The sequence below is a fragment of the Heterocephalus glaber genome, unplaced genomic scaffold (genome assembly GCF_053883595.1).
Source record: "Heterocephalus glaber isolate CG9 unplaced genomic scaffold, H.glaber_assembly_v1.0 deba00001733, whole genome shotgun sequence".
Lineage (NCBI taxonomy): Eukaryota > Metazoa > Chordata > Mammalia > Rodentia > Bathyergidae > Heterocephalus > Heterocephalus glaber.
In genome coordinates, this window is record NW_028258444.1 from 4,086,998 (window position 1) to 4,106,139 (window position 19,142).

The 19,142-nt window shown below is 40.0% G+C and overlaps 1 protein-coding gene across 4 annotated transcripts in view; it reads right to left on the minus strand.

Annotated features, from left to right (window-relative positions):
* Positions 1–3,194: 3,194 nt before the first annotated feature.
* The window catches only part of Ipo8 (importin 8), a 96,902-nt gene continuing 80,954 nt past the window's right edge, over positions 3,195–19,142 (minus strand). For all 4 annotated transcript variants that reach the window (XM_087200019.1, XM_021236572.2, XM_004855062.4 and 1 more), the window contains 5 exons: positions 13,407–13,627; positions 9,931–10,136; positions 7,729–7,938; positions 6,590–6,706; positions 3,195–5,105 (listed from right to left, as the gene is read on the minus strand). In XM_087200019.1, coding sequence (XP_087056145.1) covers positions 5,008–5,105; positions 6,590–6,706; positions 7,729–7,938; positions 9,931–10,136; positions 13,407–13,627 — 852 coding nt within the window. In that variant the 3' untranslated portion in view covers positions 3,195–5,007. The remainder of the gene's footprint in view (positions 5,106–6,589; positions 6,707–7,728; positions 7,939–9,930; positions 10,137–13,406; positions 13,628–19,142) is intronic.

Genomic DNA, 19,142 nt, shown 5'->3' on the forward strand with positions numbered 1-19,142 from the left:
AACTTGCAGAACTATGTTGAGTAAGAGTGGTAAAAGCAAGTCTCCTTGTTTTTTTTATTTTTGGTACCAGGGATCAAACTCGGGTCCTTGCGCTTGCACAACAGGTGGAGAAACCACTGAGCTAAATTCCTGGCCCTAAATCTCCTTGTTTTGTTCCAGATCTTGAAGGATATGCTTTTAACTTTTCCCCACTTAGTACAATGTTAGCTGTGAATTTGGCAAATACGGCCTCTTGTTGAAGTGTATTCTTACTATACCTAATTTGTTAGTTTTTACCATGACGAATCTTGAAGTTTTATCAAATGGTTTTTCTGTGGTTACAGAGATGATCAAGAGGTTTTTGTTCTTTGTTAATGTATCATGTTTATTGGTTTGTTTATATCAAACAGCCTTGCACCCTTGAGGTAAATCCTAATTATCACGTATAATCTCTTTTGATGGGTTTGGTTTGCTGGTGTTTTATTGAGAATTTCTGCATCTATGTTCATCAGAAATATTGGTTTGAATTTTTCTTTTGTTACTGTGTCCCTATTCCATTTGGTTATTGGGGTAATGCTGGTCTCATAGAATGAACTTGGGTGAATCCCCTCCTCCATTTTTTTTTAAGATTTTGAGAAGAATTAGCACTAGTTCTTCTTTACATGTTTGGTAAAATTCAGCAGTGAAGCTCTCAGGTCCTGGCTGTACTTTGACAGGAGATATTTTCTTGACAGAAGAGGGCACATTGTAACCAATGGCACAGAATGTTTTTCAAAAGATCATAAAGGACTACTATGAACAATTATATGCTGATAAATTGGTATTACAGCTGTAAAGCCGTAAGGGGAACAAACTGGACAACCTAGAAAAAAATGGATAATTTCCTACAAATATAAAACCTATCCAAGCAGACCAGTAAGAGTGAATCAGTAACTAAAATCTTCCAACAACAAAAGGCTCAGGAGCCAATTGGAAAGAGAAGAAACCAGTTAGCTGAAGGCAGTGAAAACAGGCAGCTGGAGTGCACTTGGAACCTAGCACATGAGACAGTTGAGAACAGGCCAAATTACTTAGGCCAGTATAGGTCATGTAAGGACTTCATTCTAAAGACACTGAGACGTCTTAGCCAAGTCTGTGATACAGCTGAGATCTGCACTTTTAAGAATCATCCTATTGTGAGGACAATAGGTAAGGGCAGTGAGGTAGGACACAGGAGCAGGAGTGCAAGTTCTCAGATTTAAAGATACGAGGACACTGGCAGAGAGATGACTGTGGCTTTCACTGAGGTGACACAAGAAGGAAATAGACTTGAATCAGGGAAATGTGTTTGGGTGTGCAGTGAGCGTCCTCAGGACAGACAAGCTTAGGCATCAGGCAGAGACTTGCGCTGTGGAAGGAGTTAGGAGAAAGGCCTGCTATGTCAGGGAAACTACAGGAAAACAGGGCTGAGGAGGGAAAAACCCCAAACTACCTCGAATGCCCCAGCACACAAAACTGCACTGGGTATAGAAACAAGAAACAGGGCCACAGCGACCCTACACATCTCCCTTGAAGTGGCATGCACTACTTATAAAAGCCAGGGGCCTCCCCAGGGACCTGTCTGTAGGTCTTGTGGACTATGAGATGTCTCTAGGCTCCAAGCTCTTTGGCAGAGCCTCAGATACTCAATTATTCATTTGTTCATTCTACTAACCATGCTTGGCCACCAGATGCAAGGCATATGAGTACAATAACATGTCTATAAAATACCTTCTAGTCTATGACTGATGATGACAGCAATTCACAGCAAGGCAAAACAGTGGTGCAAAAAAGGAGGAATTCTAGCTCCTTGGCATGCTCATGAGCTAGAGCATGGTGAGACTGGAGGAATCAGATAGCATGGAAATCAGCAAGGAGAAGGTACAGCCTCAGCAAAGGTCCCAGAGTCTGACTGCAAGGAAGAGAAAGAGCACTGTCCTCAGTAGGCAGCAGGAAATGTGTGCTGAGACACTAGCCACGGTTGAAAGGTGCTCATGGGACCCTGCTGTGAAGCTCTCATCTCTCGGGCTCTCCCTTCAAGCCTGCAGAGCTCCTCCAGATAGTCCCAGCTGGTCACTCCTGCCTGGGGTGGTCTTAGCCCCTGTACATTCCAGATCATTTGGGAAGCCCTACAGCCCCCTCCAAGCTGGGTGGCCTCCCAGGTGGGCTTTTTACGTGCCCCGCGGGGAACACATGCAGCCCCTTCCCCGTAACACAGCCTTTTTCCTCCTTTACAGCACCCATCTGCCCCAGCCTCTCCTGTTGCCTAGCAACATATTCTGTTGCCCACAGGATCAGCCATGATTGCTGTGCTTCTTTCCAAGCACAGTCCACTCCCAAAGTACAGACTATCCTCTTAACCGATCCAGCAGCCTCACTCACTGGCAGACTGCAAAAGCGTTCCCAGTCACTCAGAGTCTGCATTATACATTCATCCCAATGGAGAGCATAGAGGAAGGACAGGGAGGATTACCATGGAAGGCACATCTGGATTTTTTCACGGATGAAGAGTGTGTACGTGTGTGTACACAGAAGAGATCCTTAATACATGGCCAAGTGTCCTTTGATTTCCTCCATGGATTTATTATAGTTTTCAGTTTCCTATGCAGAAAACTGTATAATAGTCGATTTTATTACTGAAAGGGTAATTTACCTGTTTCTGTTTGTTGGTGTTTTTGGTACCGGAGATCAACTCACAACCTTGTGCTTGAGAGGCAGATTGCAGTGCCACTGAGCTAAATCCCCAGCCTGAAAGGGCAATTTAAAATAACTTTTCTACCTTAAAATGCACTGGCTCAGGGTGGCCTAACATACTTCAGAGGTGGGGAGAAGGGTCTTACTGTCACCCAGGGACATGCTGAGAATCAAAAGGCTAGTGTTTTCCTGACCGTTTTTAGCCACTCCTCTTCAGTGGTAGCCCATTAGAAAACTGCTCCTTTTTAGTCACCCTTTCCTTCCTTTCATTCGGATAAGTGACTTTTGCTCTCTCAGACTCTGTCGCCCAACTGGAAGCCCTGGTCTAGGAGACAACCTGACCTCCCTACCACTCCCCGTACTTGTGCAGTTCCTGCAGAATTGCATCAACTCAGATAAAGCCTCACTGCCCTCCCAGATGAATAGTCACGTTGCTCCAGGTCCCCAGAGGTCATCGCCTGCCTAAACCACCTCCACATCTCAGAAAATGCTTCACACAGAAGTTTGGAATCCTGGGAATCAGTTCTCATTTTATTGTACAGTACATTCATGTAAGTTCCTGCATTTCCAAGGTAACCAGATCACATTCAGGTTAGCTCTGCTGGTAACAAAATCATACAACTACCCTGGCTTAAAAACAAGATAAGGTGATACACATTAATACTTCTTTCCCTTTAATACTGCAGAAGACAATACATCACAAAATAAATCTTTAAAATCACATGCCTTGTACAATCCAGTGTGAAGGCATTATAATTACGTTAAAATTAGACCTTATAGGACATAAGTTTCGAAATCCTCTAAAATTTCCCCCAGTGCCATCTTCTAATTGCCAGGGGGTGGGGGGAGACAGACACTCAGCTTCAATGCCTCGAGAAGGAAGGGTGGGAAAGCAAAGGGTCATTTGATTCCAAAACTCATGGCTTGTCAGGCTATTCCTATAAAAAATTACTTAAATAACCTAAAATTTTAAACAGTTAATGTGAATAAGGGATGGTAATAGGGGAAGCACCTGGGAAAACTTTCACTAGTCATGGATGGGAAATTTAACCTGCAGACATCCCACAGGAAAAGAAAACAAGGAAAATCTGAATCACACCCCATAATATGCCAAGTTCTCAAGGTACATTTCATTGTACTAAATGAATACACAGTGATCTGTGTTCTGAATAATTCAGAAAAACCTCCCACCTGCAATATTTCCTGTAGATCATCTTACCACACTCAATGCTTAGAAAACCTAAGAAGCCAAACTGAGCTATAATAACGACTAAAACAAATTAGGTAGGAAAAAATTCAGCTGTGTGAGAAAGCAAGAAATTACATTTGTTTGGATCTTTTGTTAAATAAAAAAAAAAAATGCCATTATAAAATGCTTTGGACCCTGGCCCAACACAGCCGGAATGATGAGTTACTGAAGATGGGACAACATGAACGTGGAGCACCTCTCTACTAGCAGCGCATGTGCTACAGGTGTAACAATTAATTCACTGCATAAGAACATGATTCAGAATGCACTCAGACTTGCCGTTAACACCAGTGACAAATAAGGCCCTGCCACATGCTGCCAAACAACTGTTGGTTCCTGAACTTACACTTACCAGGTTACAAATGAAACTGATACACATATTTGCTGATCTTGAAAGAAATACCACCCCTTTCAAGGTAGAAAAGTATGGTGGAAGGGGGACTAAGACACTACTTAAGAAAGTCACAGAACATCTTACGAAAAACCAGAGCCAGTGCATATTTTACAACCCCTGAAGAGAGCCCCTGCAGCAGGTCAGGTGGGCGAAGGGAGCAGTGGTGTTTCTGAAACCAGAATGACTTGCAGCTAACTGCCTAACAGTAAATTCACAGAGTAAAATGCAGAATAAGTCAACATGTAACCAAGGTTTACATTATATCTAGAAATATGTTTTATGCTTTAAAAAAATTGTAATACACTCCAAAAAATGTTCTGATAATTCATGTACAACAGAAGGCACTGTTATCCGCATAAATCTATTGATTCTGCACGGCAAAAACCTGAGACGTGCATGTTGACCCAATCCTGTAAAAGCCACCCGGGGCTTTCGGTGTGTGGAGCAGACGGTTGTCCTTTTCAATGCAACGATTCTGTTTTCCTGACACTCATACATTACAGTAGCTGCTGAAAATATGTGTCTCGGGGTGGGCAGGGTCACAGGGAAAGGAGTGGACAGAAGTGCTGCCTGGTGCGGCAGGAGGCCCTGAAAGCATCCCTCACCTCCACCCCTGACCTCACACCCTGTGAAATCACACACATCTGTGACACATCAGCTGATGTCCCTTTCTTCAGTTGTTGCTGGGCATAGTCCCAAAGTTAAATGCAGAGAGAACGCCTTTGTTTTCAAACGTGAAGCCACCCTGCTGTTCAATCTTCTTCTTTGCCTCTAGTAATTAAAAAAAAAAAAAAGAGTATTTAAGACGACAAAATTGGGAATAACCTCAAAAGAGCCAGATTCTTTATATAACAGTGGTGGCGAACCCATGGCAGACATGCTGCAGCCAGCTGCTTATTATCAAAAGCTCTAAAAGGTTCACCATCTCTGTTATATACTTGGACCTGTGAAGAAATGTGACTCACAGTATTAGTTACTCTGCCAAAGTAAATGTCAGCCCTTAACAGATCCATCTCAATAAGTAATTATGCTTATTTTTCACAGAAAAACTTCTAAAAATGAGTGAAATAACAAGTCTCAATGCTGATTTTTTTTTTTTTAGTACAGGGGATCAAACTCAGAACCTTGCACTTGCAAGGCAGGCATGGTGCCACTGAGCTAAAACCCCAGCCCTTGATGCTGAATTTTTTTTTTTAGGGGGGGGGGTACCAGGGATAGAACTCAGGACCTTGTGCTTGTGAGGCAGGCAGTGGCACCACTGAGCTAAATCCCTGGCTCAAGGCTGAATTTTTAATATCTTCCATCTCTATGGATGAAAGGGGACCCAAACGTCACCCAGACAATCTGAAGACCTGAATCTCTACAGAAGAACCAGAGTTCTAAACTCTAGATGCATATAGTTCATATTTCCTATTAAATTTCTGCAAAATCTTTTCCGCTGATAATCTAGGAGTGACTAATCTCGATACAAAATAATTCATCCAGCTTAAAACTGAAAATCAACAATAGTTACCAACATAAAGCCCAAAAAATAGAAATGGAGAGCATGTTATAGTTTAGCTACTAAATTTCCCCAAAGGCACATGTCAAAGACCTGGGCAGCAGGCTGTGACAGGAGGGGTGGGGGCCTCAGGAGTGAGTCCCAGGAGGAAGTCAGTCCCTGGGCTGCCCTTGAAGGGGACATGGGGATGCTTGCCCCTTCTTCCCTTTCTTCCACTCCCCAGCGGCCTTGAGGTGAGCAGGTCTCCTGTGCAACATGCTTGTGCTGGGATGCACTGCCTCGCCACAGGGCCAGGGGACATGAGCTAAAACTGTGAGCCAAAATGCTCTGTTCCCCCTCGTAAGTTGATTTCCTCGGATATTTTGTCACTGCAACAGAATGCTGACTGATGCACCTTTCATTTCTAGGGGTACTAGCTCCTTGTAAGAACTAATGAAGCACAGGTTTTTACAGAGCTAAGGAATGTGATGAGTGATTAAAAAAACAACTATTCAATAATGACAATTCATCACTATCATGAAAGTTTGGTCTCTAACAATTTTGTTTTTTAAGACAGGGCCTCACTGTGTAGCCTAGGCTGGCCTTGAACTTGCAGTAATTCTCCTGCCTCAGCCTCCTGTGTGCTGGGATGAAATTGTTGGAGGTTTGGCCTCTAACAATTTAAAAAATACTACTTCAGTGTCACCTGGCACATCAAAGAAGCCTGACCCCTAGCACTGCCACACGCACTCCACTGTGGAGGTGACCAGCTGACCTGCCACCGTCCTTCGGTGCTCTGCCAACGTGTACACCTCCTGCAGCATCCTCTTCTGGTCATCACTCAGAGGGGCCATCAGCAGCTGGTACCAGGCAGCATCCCGACTCTGCACACCTGTTGTTTCAGGGGTGTGTGGGAGGAGGAGGGAAAGAGAAGAGTCCAGAGACAGTTATTATCTCAGAGGAATGCCTAAGAACCAGAGTGATGAACAGAGAATTCCTTCTGAGCACCCTCTCAGAACTCAACTATGGGGCACATCAGAGGAAGGTGGGACCGAGCTCCACCTTGTGGAGTCCATCTCCTCTACTTCTTTCTGGAGTTTACTAATTGCGGGTGTTCCCTGAAGTCTGGTCTTAGGGAACACCTGCAGTCACTTATTAACCTATTTTGCTGTGGAACTTTCACACTCCTACTTCAGCACTGCTTCTACACCAAGACTCTGATCTGCATACCTTTAGGCTGAATCTTCCCCTTACCCTACTGGGACTTTCCGTTTCAACAGTTCCCCTCAAACTCAGCACAAATAAAAGGAAATTTACTTTTTCATTCCAGCCTCTCCTTATGTCCCCATTTCCATCACTATTCCTTTAGTCTCTCTTTAGTCTCTTCTAGGTAACCACTGTGAACCCTTAACACCTTTGGCAGGTGCAGTGGTCCAAGCCTGTAATCCCAACACTTTGGGAGGCTGAGGCAGGAAGATCAAAAGTTTGAGCCCAGCCTAGAAACTGAGCAACTTAGCAAGACCATTGTCTCAAAGTCAACAATTAAAAAAGGGCTGGGAGTGTAGCTCAGTATGAAAGCCCTGGCTTCAATCTCCAGTACTTCCTGCTTTTCTGTTGCAATGCCTGACCCATTTATGCCACAAGGATAAACAGTATCTGTAGATCTCCTGAAATTCGTCTGTGAGGATAACCTACAAGCCTTGCCATGCACTTTACAGAGAAGAAGTTGGTAGGACTGGCTGATGAGTGCTTCAATATGCTTAATTTCTCAGTTTGTGTATGTTTAGATATTTCTGTAACAAAAATGTATTTTTTAAAAAGACTCCAGACCAATTTTTGGGCAGATTCTAAAACAACTTCTAGCAAGAAGAAATAAAGTTTAGAAAAAGTATCTCAAGATTCATAAAGACATACTCAGCAGAGCCTGTGTGAAAAACTGATATTCATCCACACTGTTGTCGAGGTCAAGCGGAGTGCTGAACCCTTCCAGGGCAGTTTCTTCCAGCACTTCTTCATCCCAGTCCTCCTCCTCCTCCTCCTCCTCCTCCTCCTCACCCCTCCTGTTATTTGACTGCATGGCTTGAGCACTCACATTCATCTCCTCCTCATCACTGGAAATCTCCTCTGTGAATCCATTCATCATTTAAAAAGAATCAAACACAAAAGGACATAAGGGTCCATTAAAAAAAGATTATAAAATATTCTGGAAATGGACATTTTACCACATAATCTTACCTGGAATTATAAAAATAAACTTTATTGTAGTTTGCCAAATTGAGAATGTCTTCATCCCCTTTGAACACAATTTCCCTAAACCTGTGGTCCAGCTGAACATTAGTACTGTTATGCTATGGCTGCCCCATTAATGTAAGAATACTTTTTAACTACAGGTTCCCCATAACTTCTTTTTGTCAAAAAAGGACAAAATGATTGTAGAGTCTGTATGCATGTTCTAAGTAACAAGGACCTCTCATTGAGAATTAAGGTCTCTTAACAATTAACTAAGCACATTATGAACTGCTCCAAAATGCTCAAATGGGGAGGTCATTTCTGTCACAGAAATAATAAAAATACAAAAATGTAAAGAAAAATAAAGAGGTAGCTACACACGGCTTGGAAAAGTAAAAACCCAAATTAGATATCACCTATTTTCAGTAATAATCTGTTCAGTTAGATGTGCACTGCAGCTGGAATTCTGTAATCAGAAGGCATTAAATGCAGAATAAACATCAACCTAAGAAGAAAATCCTGGAGTAAATCCAATCCAGGAAATATTAATATAAAACTGGTTCCATAAAACATGCCATACTGAAACTACCACATTAAACATGGATAGTTTTAGGGATAAATCAAAAAAACCATAGTTTTAGGCCAGAGATTCAACTTGGTGGTTCCACTGCCTGCTTCATAAGGGCAAAGTCCCAAGTTTGATCCCTGGTACCAAAAAAAAAAAAAAGAAATCATAGTTTTGGACCAGATGTGTGGAAGGAAAAATAAAACATGTCAAAGGTATGATTGCAAAGACAGCAAGAAATAATGTTCCTAGTTAATCATTCCACACTTTAGTGGGCAATTTAACAAGCCACTCTGGGGATATTACTAGAAATTTTTCCTTCAAGCCATTAGTTAGAAGCTAATAAATAGGAAAGCAAAAAATTAGAGAACGTAACATAGCAAAAAAAGAATTCTACAATTATTGGCATATGCTTAGCTCCCTCCATATAACAAAAGGAAACATCTAGAAAGAAATATTACTTCAAAAGACCTACTTTGAATTCAGAAAAACAAATCAGAAGGTGTTTTGTGTCTTCAGTGGGAGAAGGGCAGTTTAACATCCGTGTATATGAACAAACTGCCAATTAAATGAAGAGTGTTTTAAATCTATCCTTGCTAAAAATCCCAGAATATAGCATAAAAATAGACTTATGTGTTTTTCTGGAAGAATTCTGATTTTTTTGGCAAAAAAAAAAAAGAAAGAAAGAATTGTTTTTAAACAGAAGAGAAAAAACTCTACTGAAGAGGTGGACAGTGCTCCTTCCTAGTCCCCAGCATAACGTTCTATAATCTCATCGTTAAATAAAATGATGGTCTAAAAGTCTGGACACTAACAATCTCTCAATTGAGAAAATCATATTTATGTCCTCTGTTCTCAATTTACATGTAAAGCACTTATAATTTTTGAAGATCAGTCCTTTTGTTTTCTTTTTTTTTTTTAATCAGACAATTTCTATCAATCTATTGTCCTGACACTTCTGTTCTTAGTGGTTCATTTAATTCAAGGCTACTGCCTTAAATCTATTAGCACAAACAAGAAAATGAAACAGTAGGTTTCTAACCTATAGTCAAGACCATTTGATTCTGTTACAAATATATTTCTCAACCTAAAACAACACCCATGAGGCTCCACTTAAAAATCATGGCAGTTTTAAGTGTCAAAGCTAAATTTATCCCACTTGAGATAATCAATTACAAGGAACCAAGCCCATGATATTTATTAATGTGCAGTACACCAATGAATATAAATCTCCTTAATGACTCTAAACAACTAAAATTCAAAGAAAACACAAGCTCAATTCAAAATCAATTCCAACATGCATTGTAATTAGAAAACTTTACCATTTTCTTCCATATCAGCTTTCTCTGCTTTTGAATGATCTTCCCGGTTTACCAGTTGTCTAGTAGCACAGACCTGCTTTAGGCCAAGGAAAAGGAAAAGAATTGAGGGAACAATTTGTCCCACCACAGCTTCTACTGCAGGAGGTCGATTTTGTAATTCCAGAAGGATGCTCAGTCCTATTATACACATCTTCCGGTCATGATGCCTGTAAATTGTGAAGAAAAAAATTGAAAAATCCAAATTGTGAAGAAAAAACATGAAAAATGCAGTGAAGGGGGTGGGGATGTAGACCAGTGGTAGAGCACCTGCCTAGCATGCGTAAGTCCAAGTTCAATCCCCAGTACCACACACACACAAAAAGCAATAAAGACAATATCCAGAGAAACTACCAAAAAAATGCCCAAGATATACGCTAAGATTCATCAGAATTATACAGAAATAGTCCCAATTTTGTACTGTATGAAGTGCTATAAAAATCAAATTTTGTAAACCAATTATTACCATCAAGGACCTATGGGAACCTGAAATTATTATAATGAATCTTGCTGTAATATCAATTTGTGGTTAAGGCTAATTCTCTAAATGTTGGCATAATGAATGCTGTTAAAGTACAAACATGTGCATTTGACAACATAAAATTCCTATACAATGGGAAAAAAATGAAGTTCCCTAGACTCCTCTGCCATGAGACTGGTCTTCAAGGTTTCTTGGTACATGTACTCTGTACTAACCCGGGTGCCAAAAACACGTTCACAAACCTCACATCTAGTGTACTGATCCTAATGGCTATGAGTAAATCTGAGTATCCTCTGCTACAGCACAGCATAAGAAGAATTCAATCCTGAAGGAAAACTGGCCATTAGACACTTTTCTATGAAGTGCTTCTTGAAAGTGTTACAAGCTACAGATTTTAAAAGACTACTATATTAGTAAAACACTCTTAAAAGAGCAAGCATGAAGAAAAAAAATCACTTGCCATGATTTATTTAAAATAAGACTAGAACAAATTGATGAGTATATCATGACCTACTGTTATTCTTCATTATCCACACTGCTTGCTTATTTAAGTCACTAATGCCCAAGCAGTAGGATATGACAGGACCTACACTTGACCTGAAGTTTTTCTCATTCATGTAGTTCCTGACTGGGAGGGTACACCAGAAGCAACTGGTCATAGCAGGAAGAGGATTCTCTAGTGGGCCTCTACAGAATCCAAAAAAGCACTATCCAAGGATGGCCAACTATGCCATAGCTAAGAGAGAGAGCCTTTCTATCTGAAAAATTGCTTGCAAATACTGAAAAACACATATGAATAAGGTCATGCCTGCCTGAATGAGACCTTCACAAGCAAACAGGCCGCTCTCAGCAAACAACTGGCTAATCTCAGTAAATAGGACAGATGAGGGGCCGGGGATTTAGCTCAGTGGCACTGCACTTGCCTTGAAAAGTGCAAGGTCCTGAGTTCAATCCCCGGCACCAAAAAAAAAAAGAAGTAAATAGGACAGATGGCCATAAAGAAAATTCAATCTCCCTGGCACTGAGAAGTCCAGCAATTGTCTGCACACCTGCACTGACTGTCCTTGAACCCTCAGTCATAAATATTCCTTATGATCACAGCCCCTTTCCAAAAACCTATAGAAATGTACTTTCCTTTCCCAGGTAGCTGCTGAAATCTGTCCCCAATCTCAGTCTCTATTCACGCCTGGACTGTAATAAACCTTTTTTTTTCTCACAAAGCCTGTCTACATGTGGCCCCACACATGCCATTTATAACAAATACCAAGTGCATAACTACATGAACAAATTTCTACTCTCTAAATCTTTGTCAGTGATAACTTTTAGCATAATTTCTTTTCTTTTCTGTTTTTTGGGGGTTTTTTTTGGTGCCGGGGATTGAACTAGGGACCTTGTGCTTGTGAGGCAGGAGGCGGAGCCATTCAGCTAATTCCCTGGCCCTAGCATAATTTCTTTTTGAAGTATGTTCTTCCCTTCAAAGTTTTAACTTTGTTAATCTTAATATAAGATAAATATCAGTGTTACGTCTTATATCCAGGTGTCCCCCAAAAGCCTCAGGTAGCCATAGGTGGGGCTTTTTGGAGGTAGCAGATCTAAGGCAGTGATGGCAAACCTATCAGAGCTTTCAATGATAACAAACAGCTGGCTGCAACACACATGCAGAGGTTCACCACACTGTTCTAGGGTGTGTGATGCTGGGATTAACAATGTGTGAGTACTAAATTAGTCCACTGATTGGTTTAGCATAGTTCTGGGTGTGGACAATGCCTGTGCGTGGCTACCACCCAAAAGATAGGTAGCCTGGAAGGGATAAAAGGGGAGAGGCAGGTTGTTATGGCTGCTGCTACTTGCTGTTTTACTGACTCCTGCCTGCTTGCCATAGTTTGTTTCTCCTCTGTGATACCCCTCTGCTATGCCACCCTGTCTTGAAGCCAGCAGACTGAAACCTCTACAAATTGTGAGCTACAATAAATCTTTCCTCCTTTAACTTTGGGTGTCAGGTATTTTGTCTCAGCAACGAGAAAAGTAACTAAAACAACCAGTTTCCTAAAAAGTAGACAGTATAAGGGCCGGGGATTTAGCTCAGTGGTTTTGCCACCTGCTGCGCAAGTGCAAAGGACCCGAGTTCAATCCCCGGTACCAAAAAAAAAAAAAAAAAAAAGTGGACAGTATAGGACATACATAGCATCTTGTAAATACATAATACATTCACCCAATCCTACTCTACCAGCCTAATCTAGACCTCGGCCATCTCCCACCCACATGGCAGCATGCTAACCCCTGCTGGATGTCTACTTCTCTCAGCAAACTGTCTTCAGTGATATTTTACAAAACTTAAAAAGAGCACTGCTTATTTCCAGTACTTTTAAATAATTAGACAGCAGTCTAGCTCAAATTCCAGTACAACATGGTCACTACAATGTTTGTTTGACCCAAGATAGGAACATAACCACTACTTGGGACCTCACTTTTCCTACATTTGAAAACAAAGAGAGTGCTTCCCACAAAGCCAAACTCTCCTACATTGGCAGCACTTGCTACAACTAACACTCCTCCAACCCCACACTTGAGAACAGCTTATCTTGAGATCTGCAAAGAGGTATAAACACTCTGGAACACTCAGCACATTGTCTTTACCCAACTGGGACCTTCCTGAGAAACCTGACTCTATTCATAATGCTTAGCCACAGACACTTATAGTCTCATAATCCACATGGATATTTAACTTATTGCCTAGACATAATGATACACATAAGTAAAAAGCAAGTGGAGATAGGACCCTTAATTATCCCAAGCTGTGTTCTTTTACTAGATTATATTGCTGAAACAAAGTCTTAATTCTCTAAAAATTAAATATTATGTTAACAGTCCACTAAATACATTATTTTTGCACATGTACATATTAAAAAGTAAACTTTGCAAAAATAGTAAAGTAGTATAAAATCCAAAAGGCACATACCCAAGAAAATAATCTGTATCATTCATCCACTGATTTACAAACTGTACAGTAATAGGTCCAGGGTTGTGAGGCAGCCGAACTCGTTCTAAGGTGTGCAGCAGCAGGTCAGGGTTGTAGTACAGGGCAGCGATCGCAACCTGCAGACACATTGTGCGGAGCTCACTTGTTTTGACCCCTCGGGTTAATCTCTCCAGAACAAGTTGGACAAAGAGTGGGATGCACTATAAGAAAAAGGGAAAACAAGAGTCAGCTACACACAGAGCAACCAAGTCACTCACCAAACACTGCCTGCTGATGGAGAGTGTTAGCAGTAAATAAGAGTCATGACGACAATATATGTTTACTCACATTGTTTTTAAGACTTATTTATAAGTTTTATATTCTTACAAAACCCAGAGAGCGGAATAAATAAAAAGTCCCAAAATAGTGCCAGGAACTCTCCTTCCTCCTTAAGTGCACAATGGCTTTAGTGGGAGATCATCCTGTAAGAGCCACACTCCATTGGTGGCAATAACTCACATGTGGACTTAGCTGTTTCTCTGGTTAAGGCAAAGTGATGGCAGTGGGATTTTTCTCTGACAAATCATATTGGAAATAAATGAACAGAGCAGAGAATAAGTATGACACATGCAGATATCTCTTGTAAAAAAAATTCTATTAGTATACATAAAAGATGAAAAAGGCCAAAAAGTGGAGAGTCCCAAATATTAAAATAAAATCATCTAACTCCAATTACAACTCTGAATTTATTTCTCACTAGATACAAAGTATTCACAGTTCTGACTGGATAGCATAACACATGTATGCTACAAACTACATTAAAAATTAACACCATGGTCAAATAATTAGTTAAGAAACAATGAAACCACAGGAAATGTAAACTAACTTTGAAAGGATCTTTTTGAGATGCTTTAAAATTTCATTTTAATGAACATTTATTATTACATGCAAAGCAGCTAAGAATACAAAGGAATCTTGAAGTCTTAATAACCTAGTAACACTAAGATTACCCCTTTACATATTATAACACAATCAATTGTGGGGCCTGGCTGGACAAACTGAGTGAATTCACAAATACAGCACTACAGGGCTGCAAAAGGAATGCAAATCTCTGTGCGTGACTGTAGTGTGACCTACAAGATCTACTACTAGTATGCGAGGGTGGCAAGATGGGAACAAATGTGCGTGTTGTGTTCCCCCAAAAATAAGACCCAGCTGGTAACTAATCAGCCTTGACAGCTAGAGCTCAGAAATGCCAGCCCCAAACCACCCATCCTTGCCTTATCTGCCATCACCATTCTCTTGTTCAGTGGCCACTCTGTAAGGGAAGTTAAGGCAAGGATAAGCTGTGTAGGGCTGGCATTTTTTATCCCTAGTTGTCAAAGCTGATTATTTTCTAGTCAGGTCTTATTTTCAGGGCAAGCCAGTAGTATGCTACTGTTTCTCGATAATGAAAGTAACTACTGTTTTTTAAATGATAAAATGAACTAATAATGGGGGAAAAACCAGGGAAGAAAGAAGGGTAGAGTGGTAAGAGATGGGAGCTGGACTTCCCTGAATGTACTTTGTTTTTTTGTTTGGTTTTTTTTTTGTGGTACCAGGGATCGAACTCGGGTCCTTCAGCTTGCGCAGCAGGGGGTGAAACCACTGAGCTAAAGCCCCGGCCCTGTACTTTGTTTTATAAATTAGACTTGGGACCACGTGTATGTTCTATATATCCATTAAATTTTTTTTCTTAAATTCTTTTATTGGTACATTGTAGGTATACAACACAATTACATTTCTCATTGGGAATTGTACCTTTACATAATGCATCTTGGTTCTTACTTTTTCCCCATTCCTAGCCCTCCCTTCACCCCCCCCACCCTTCCCTATTTACAAAGACTTTATTTCCATTTTGTCCATTTCTCATCATTTTTCCTTTCCCTTCTTTCCTTTCCCCTGCCCCTCCCACTACCCCTACTCCTTTGGACCTTTTCTTCCTATTTTGCATTATCGATTATTCATTCTAATCATTGGTACATTTTAGGTATACAATATAATGACATTCATCATTGGAAATTTGCACCTTTACATAGTCTCTTTTGGTTCTTATTTTTCACCCTTGCCCAGCCCTCTCTTCAACCCCTCCATTCCAACCTATTTACAAAGATTTTGTTCCTTTTTTTCCATTTTCTCATATTAATCTCATTCCCTTCTATCCTTTCCCCTAGCCCTCCCACTTCCTTCCCCTTTGCCCCTTTTCTTCCTATTTCACATTACCTATTATACATTTAGTCCTTATTTACACTTTCAGTTTCTCACACCAGAGAAACTATTCAGTATTTATATATGTGTGTCCTATTTATTTCACTTAAGAGTATTGCCTCAATGTGCATCCACTTCGGTATAAATGTCTCTAATTTCTCATTTTTTATGGCTGAGTAGTACTCCATTTTATTAAAAAAACTACATTTTCTTTATCCAGTCTCCAGTTGATGGGCATTTGGGCTGTTTCCAAGTTTTAGCTATCACAAACTGTGCTGCTATGAACATGGGCGCACATATATCACTGTGGTATGATTCTTTTAATTCTTTGGGGAAGATCCCCAGCAGTGGAATAGCAGGGTCAAGTGGGACTTCCAGTCCTAGTTCTCTGAGGTATCTCCATACTGATTTCCACAGTGGTTGCACCAGTCTACACTCCCACCAGCAGTTATCCGTTAATTTTTTTAAAAGCAATTTAAAAATTAGGATAAAATGAATAAAATGGATAAGGGATTTTCAGTGACTATTTTATAATTTTTATTAGGACATATTTACAGTACATAATGATGACATTCATCATGAGGAGTTGTTACTTATACATATCTTAATTCTTTTTACTTTCTGACTAAAATTTCATTATTTGACTGTATTTTGGACTATAACAGCCCTAAAGTATAAACACATACTTTGGGGTTGAAAAGCATTCCAAGTAATCTTAAAATGTTAACAGTAATCATATGTGAATAATAATATCAATTATTCTGAGACTACATGTATGAGATAAAGTAATTAGGATGTGAACCAAGATTTTTGGTTTAATTTATACAAATAAGGATCAATTGGGTTAAGGAAAAACAATGTAATCCTAAGTCTGAATTAGAATTATCTGTGTATATTAATACATTAATATTTTAAAATATATATTTGCTGACTCTTCTTCATAGAGCAATGACCAACTTGATATCAATGAATATACTGAATATGTATATAATCTACACTAATTATTACAGGTGGGACCTTCCAGGAGGTGACTGGATCATGAGGGCTCTCACCTCATCAGTGGATTAATCCACTGATGGGCTCATAATTTAATGCCTGTATTAAAAGGTGACAGAAACCTTAGGAGATGGGGATTGGCCGGGGGAGGCAGGTCACACTGGGGTGAGTCAGCAGTTCTCTGTTCAAATGTTTATGGCAAGGATTTGGAAACTTTTCTGTAAGTAGCTAGTATTTTTTTTTTCCTTTGTGTGCCACATATAATTTCTATTGTATATACTTCTTCTTATTTTCTGTTATTATTGTTAGTGTTGTTTTGGTTTGTTTTAGCTGGTTTGCTGTTGCTTTGCTTTGTTTTCTTTTAACAACACTTCAAAAATCTAAAAACCATTCTTAGTTACCAAGCCACACAAAAACAGGTTGGCCCAACCTGTTTGCATATATCTATCCTATAAACTGGTTTATAGGATAGATTCTCAACTCTCAGGTATGGATTTATCAATACTCTTCTGATCTTGTCTTTCATTACTGAATCCTACTGCTCAGAACTCTCCGCAACTCAATCATGGAGCTAAACATGTCTATACCCCATTCCAGTCGTACTTTACCTGTTTATTTTGTTAACTTCAAATTTTCTTTTTACCTCCACTATCATCACCTAAAATACAACACAATAACAAAGAGAAAAAAGCAGCCTTTGAAGATATCTGTGTTATGATTTATGTCTAGATGTCCCCCAGAAGCCTCACACATTCACAGGCATAGCTTTTGATTATCCAGGAGCCACTGCTGGCTTGCTGTTAGAAGGTGGGACCTTGCAGAGGTAGGTCACAGGGGTGTGACCTGGAAGGTTCCTCCCCTGGCCTCCATCCCCTCAGCTTTCTAGACACCATGACCTGAGCTGCTTTCCTCTGCAGCTCTTCCACCATGCCATTGACATGCAAGGACTGAAACTTCTAGAGCATGAGCCAAATTAAACCACTCCTCCTTTAAGCTATAAAGGCCAGATATTTTGTCCCAGCAACAAAGACAGTAACCAAGACAATCTGTGTGATTTTATCAATTAAAAAAGGTTACAAAATTTTTATTTGTCTATTATACCTCAATAATGCTTGTGGAGGAGAATTTGTTGGTAAACAAAAAGAAGGGGCTGGAAGTTCCTCTATTAAGGACAATGAGATGGGTCAGCAGTGAATCAGGACAAGCCTCAAAGACAGACTCTGAAAACTTCAAATCAGCCATTACGCATGTTTAAAGAATAAAGGAAACCATTCTCTTTTTTTGGTACTGGGAATCGAACTCAGGACCTTGCGCTTACGAGGCAGGCAGCAGAACCACTGAGCTAAATCCCCAGCCCAAGGAAACCATTCTTAAAAGAAGTTCTGATTAAATCAACCAATAACAAATGCTGGTGGGGCTGTGGGGAAAGAGGAACCTTGCTCCACTGCTGGTGGGAGTGCAGACTGGTATAACCACTGTGGAAGTCAGTATGGAGATACCTCAAAGAGCTAGAACTAGAGGTCCCATTTGACCCAGCTATTCCTCTGTTGGGTATCTTCCCCAAAGAATTAAAAGAATCATACCACAGTGATATATGTGCACTCATGTTCAAAGCAACACAATTTGTAATAGCTAAAACTTGGAAGCAGCCCAATAGCCCATCAACTGGAGACTGGATAAAGAAAACGTGCGTTATTTATAAAATGGGAGTATTACCCAGCCATAACAAATGAGAAATTAGAGACATTAATAGCTAAATGGATGCACATGCAAGCCATACTCTTAAGTGAAATAAATAGGACACATATGTGTAAATACCAAATAGTTTCTCTGGTGTGAGAAACTGAAAGTGTCGATAAGGACACTTTTTAAGGTATAATAGATAATGTGAAATAGGAAGAAAAGGGGCAAAGAGGAAGGAAGTGGGAGGGGTAGGGGAAAGGAAAGAAGGAAATGGAATTAATATGAGAAAATGAAAAAATAGAAACAAAATCTTTGTAAATATGGAGGGATGGAGGGGTTGATGGGAGGGCAGGGGAATGGGGAAAAAATAAGAACCAAGGGAGATTACGTAAAGGTGAAAATTTGCAATGATGAATGTCATTATATTGTATAACTAAAATGTACCAATAAAATTAATTTTTTAAAAAAGAAGCTCTGATTATATTATCTCAAATTATCAATCTCAAAATATCAGCAAGCACAAACATTATAAAAAAAAGAAGCAAAATGAACTTTGGGACACAGTGCTATTAGCAAAATTAAAAATTCACCAGAGGAATTCAACAACAGATTAGAAATGGCAGAAGAGAGAATTAACACACTTAGAGTGATAAAGATTATGCAGTCCAAATACCAGAGGAAAAGAGGGAACTCAAAAAAAATGTCCAAAGTCTCAAGGAAATGTGGAACACAATTAAGCAGACCAGTGTATGTTTAAGAGAAGTACCAGAAAGAAGGAATAGAAAAAATGTTCAAAGACCTAATAGTTGA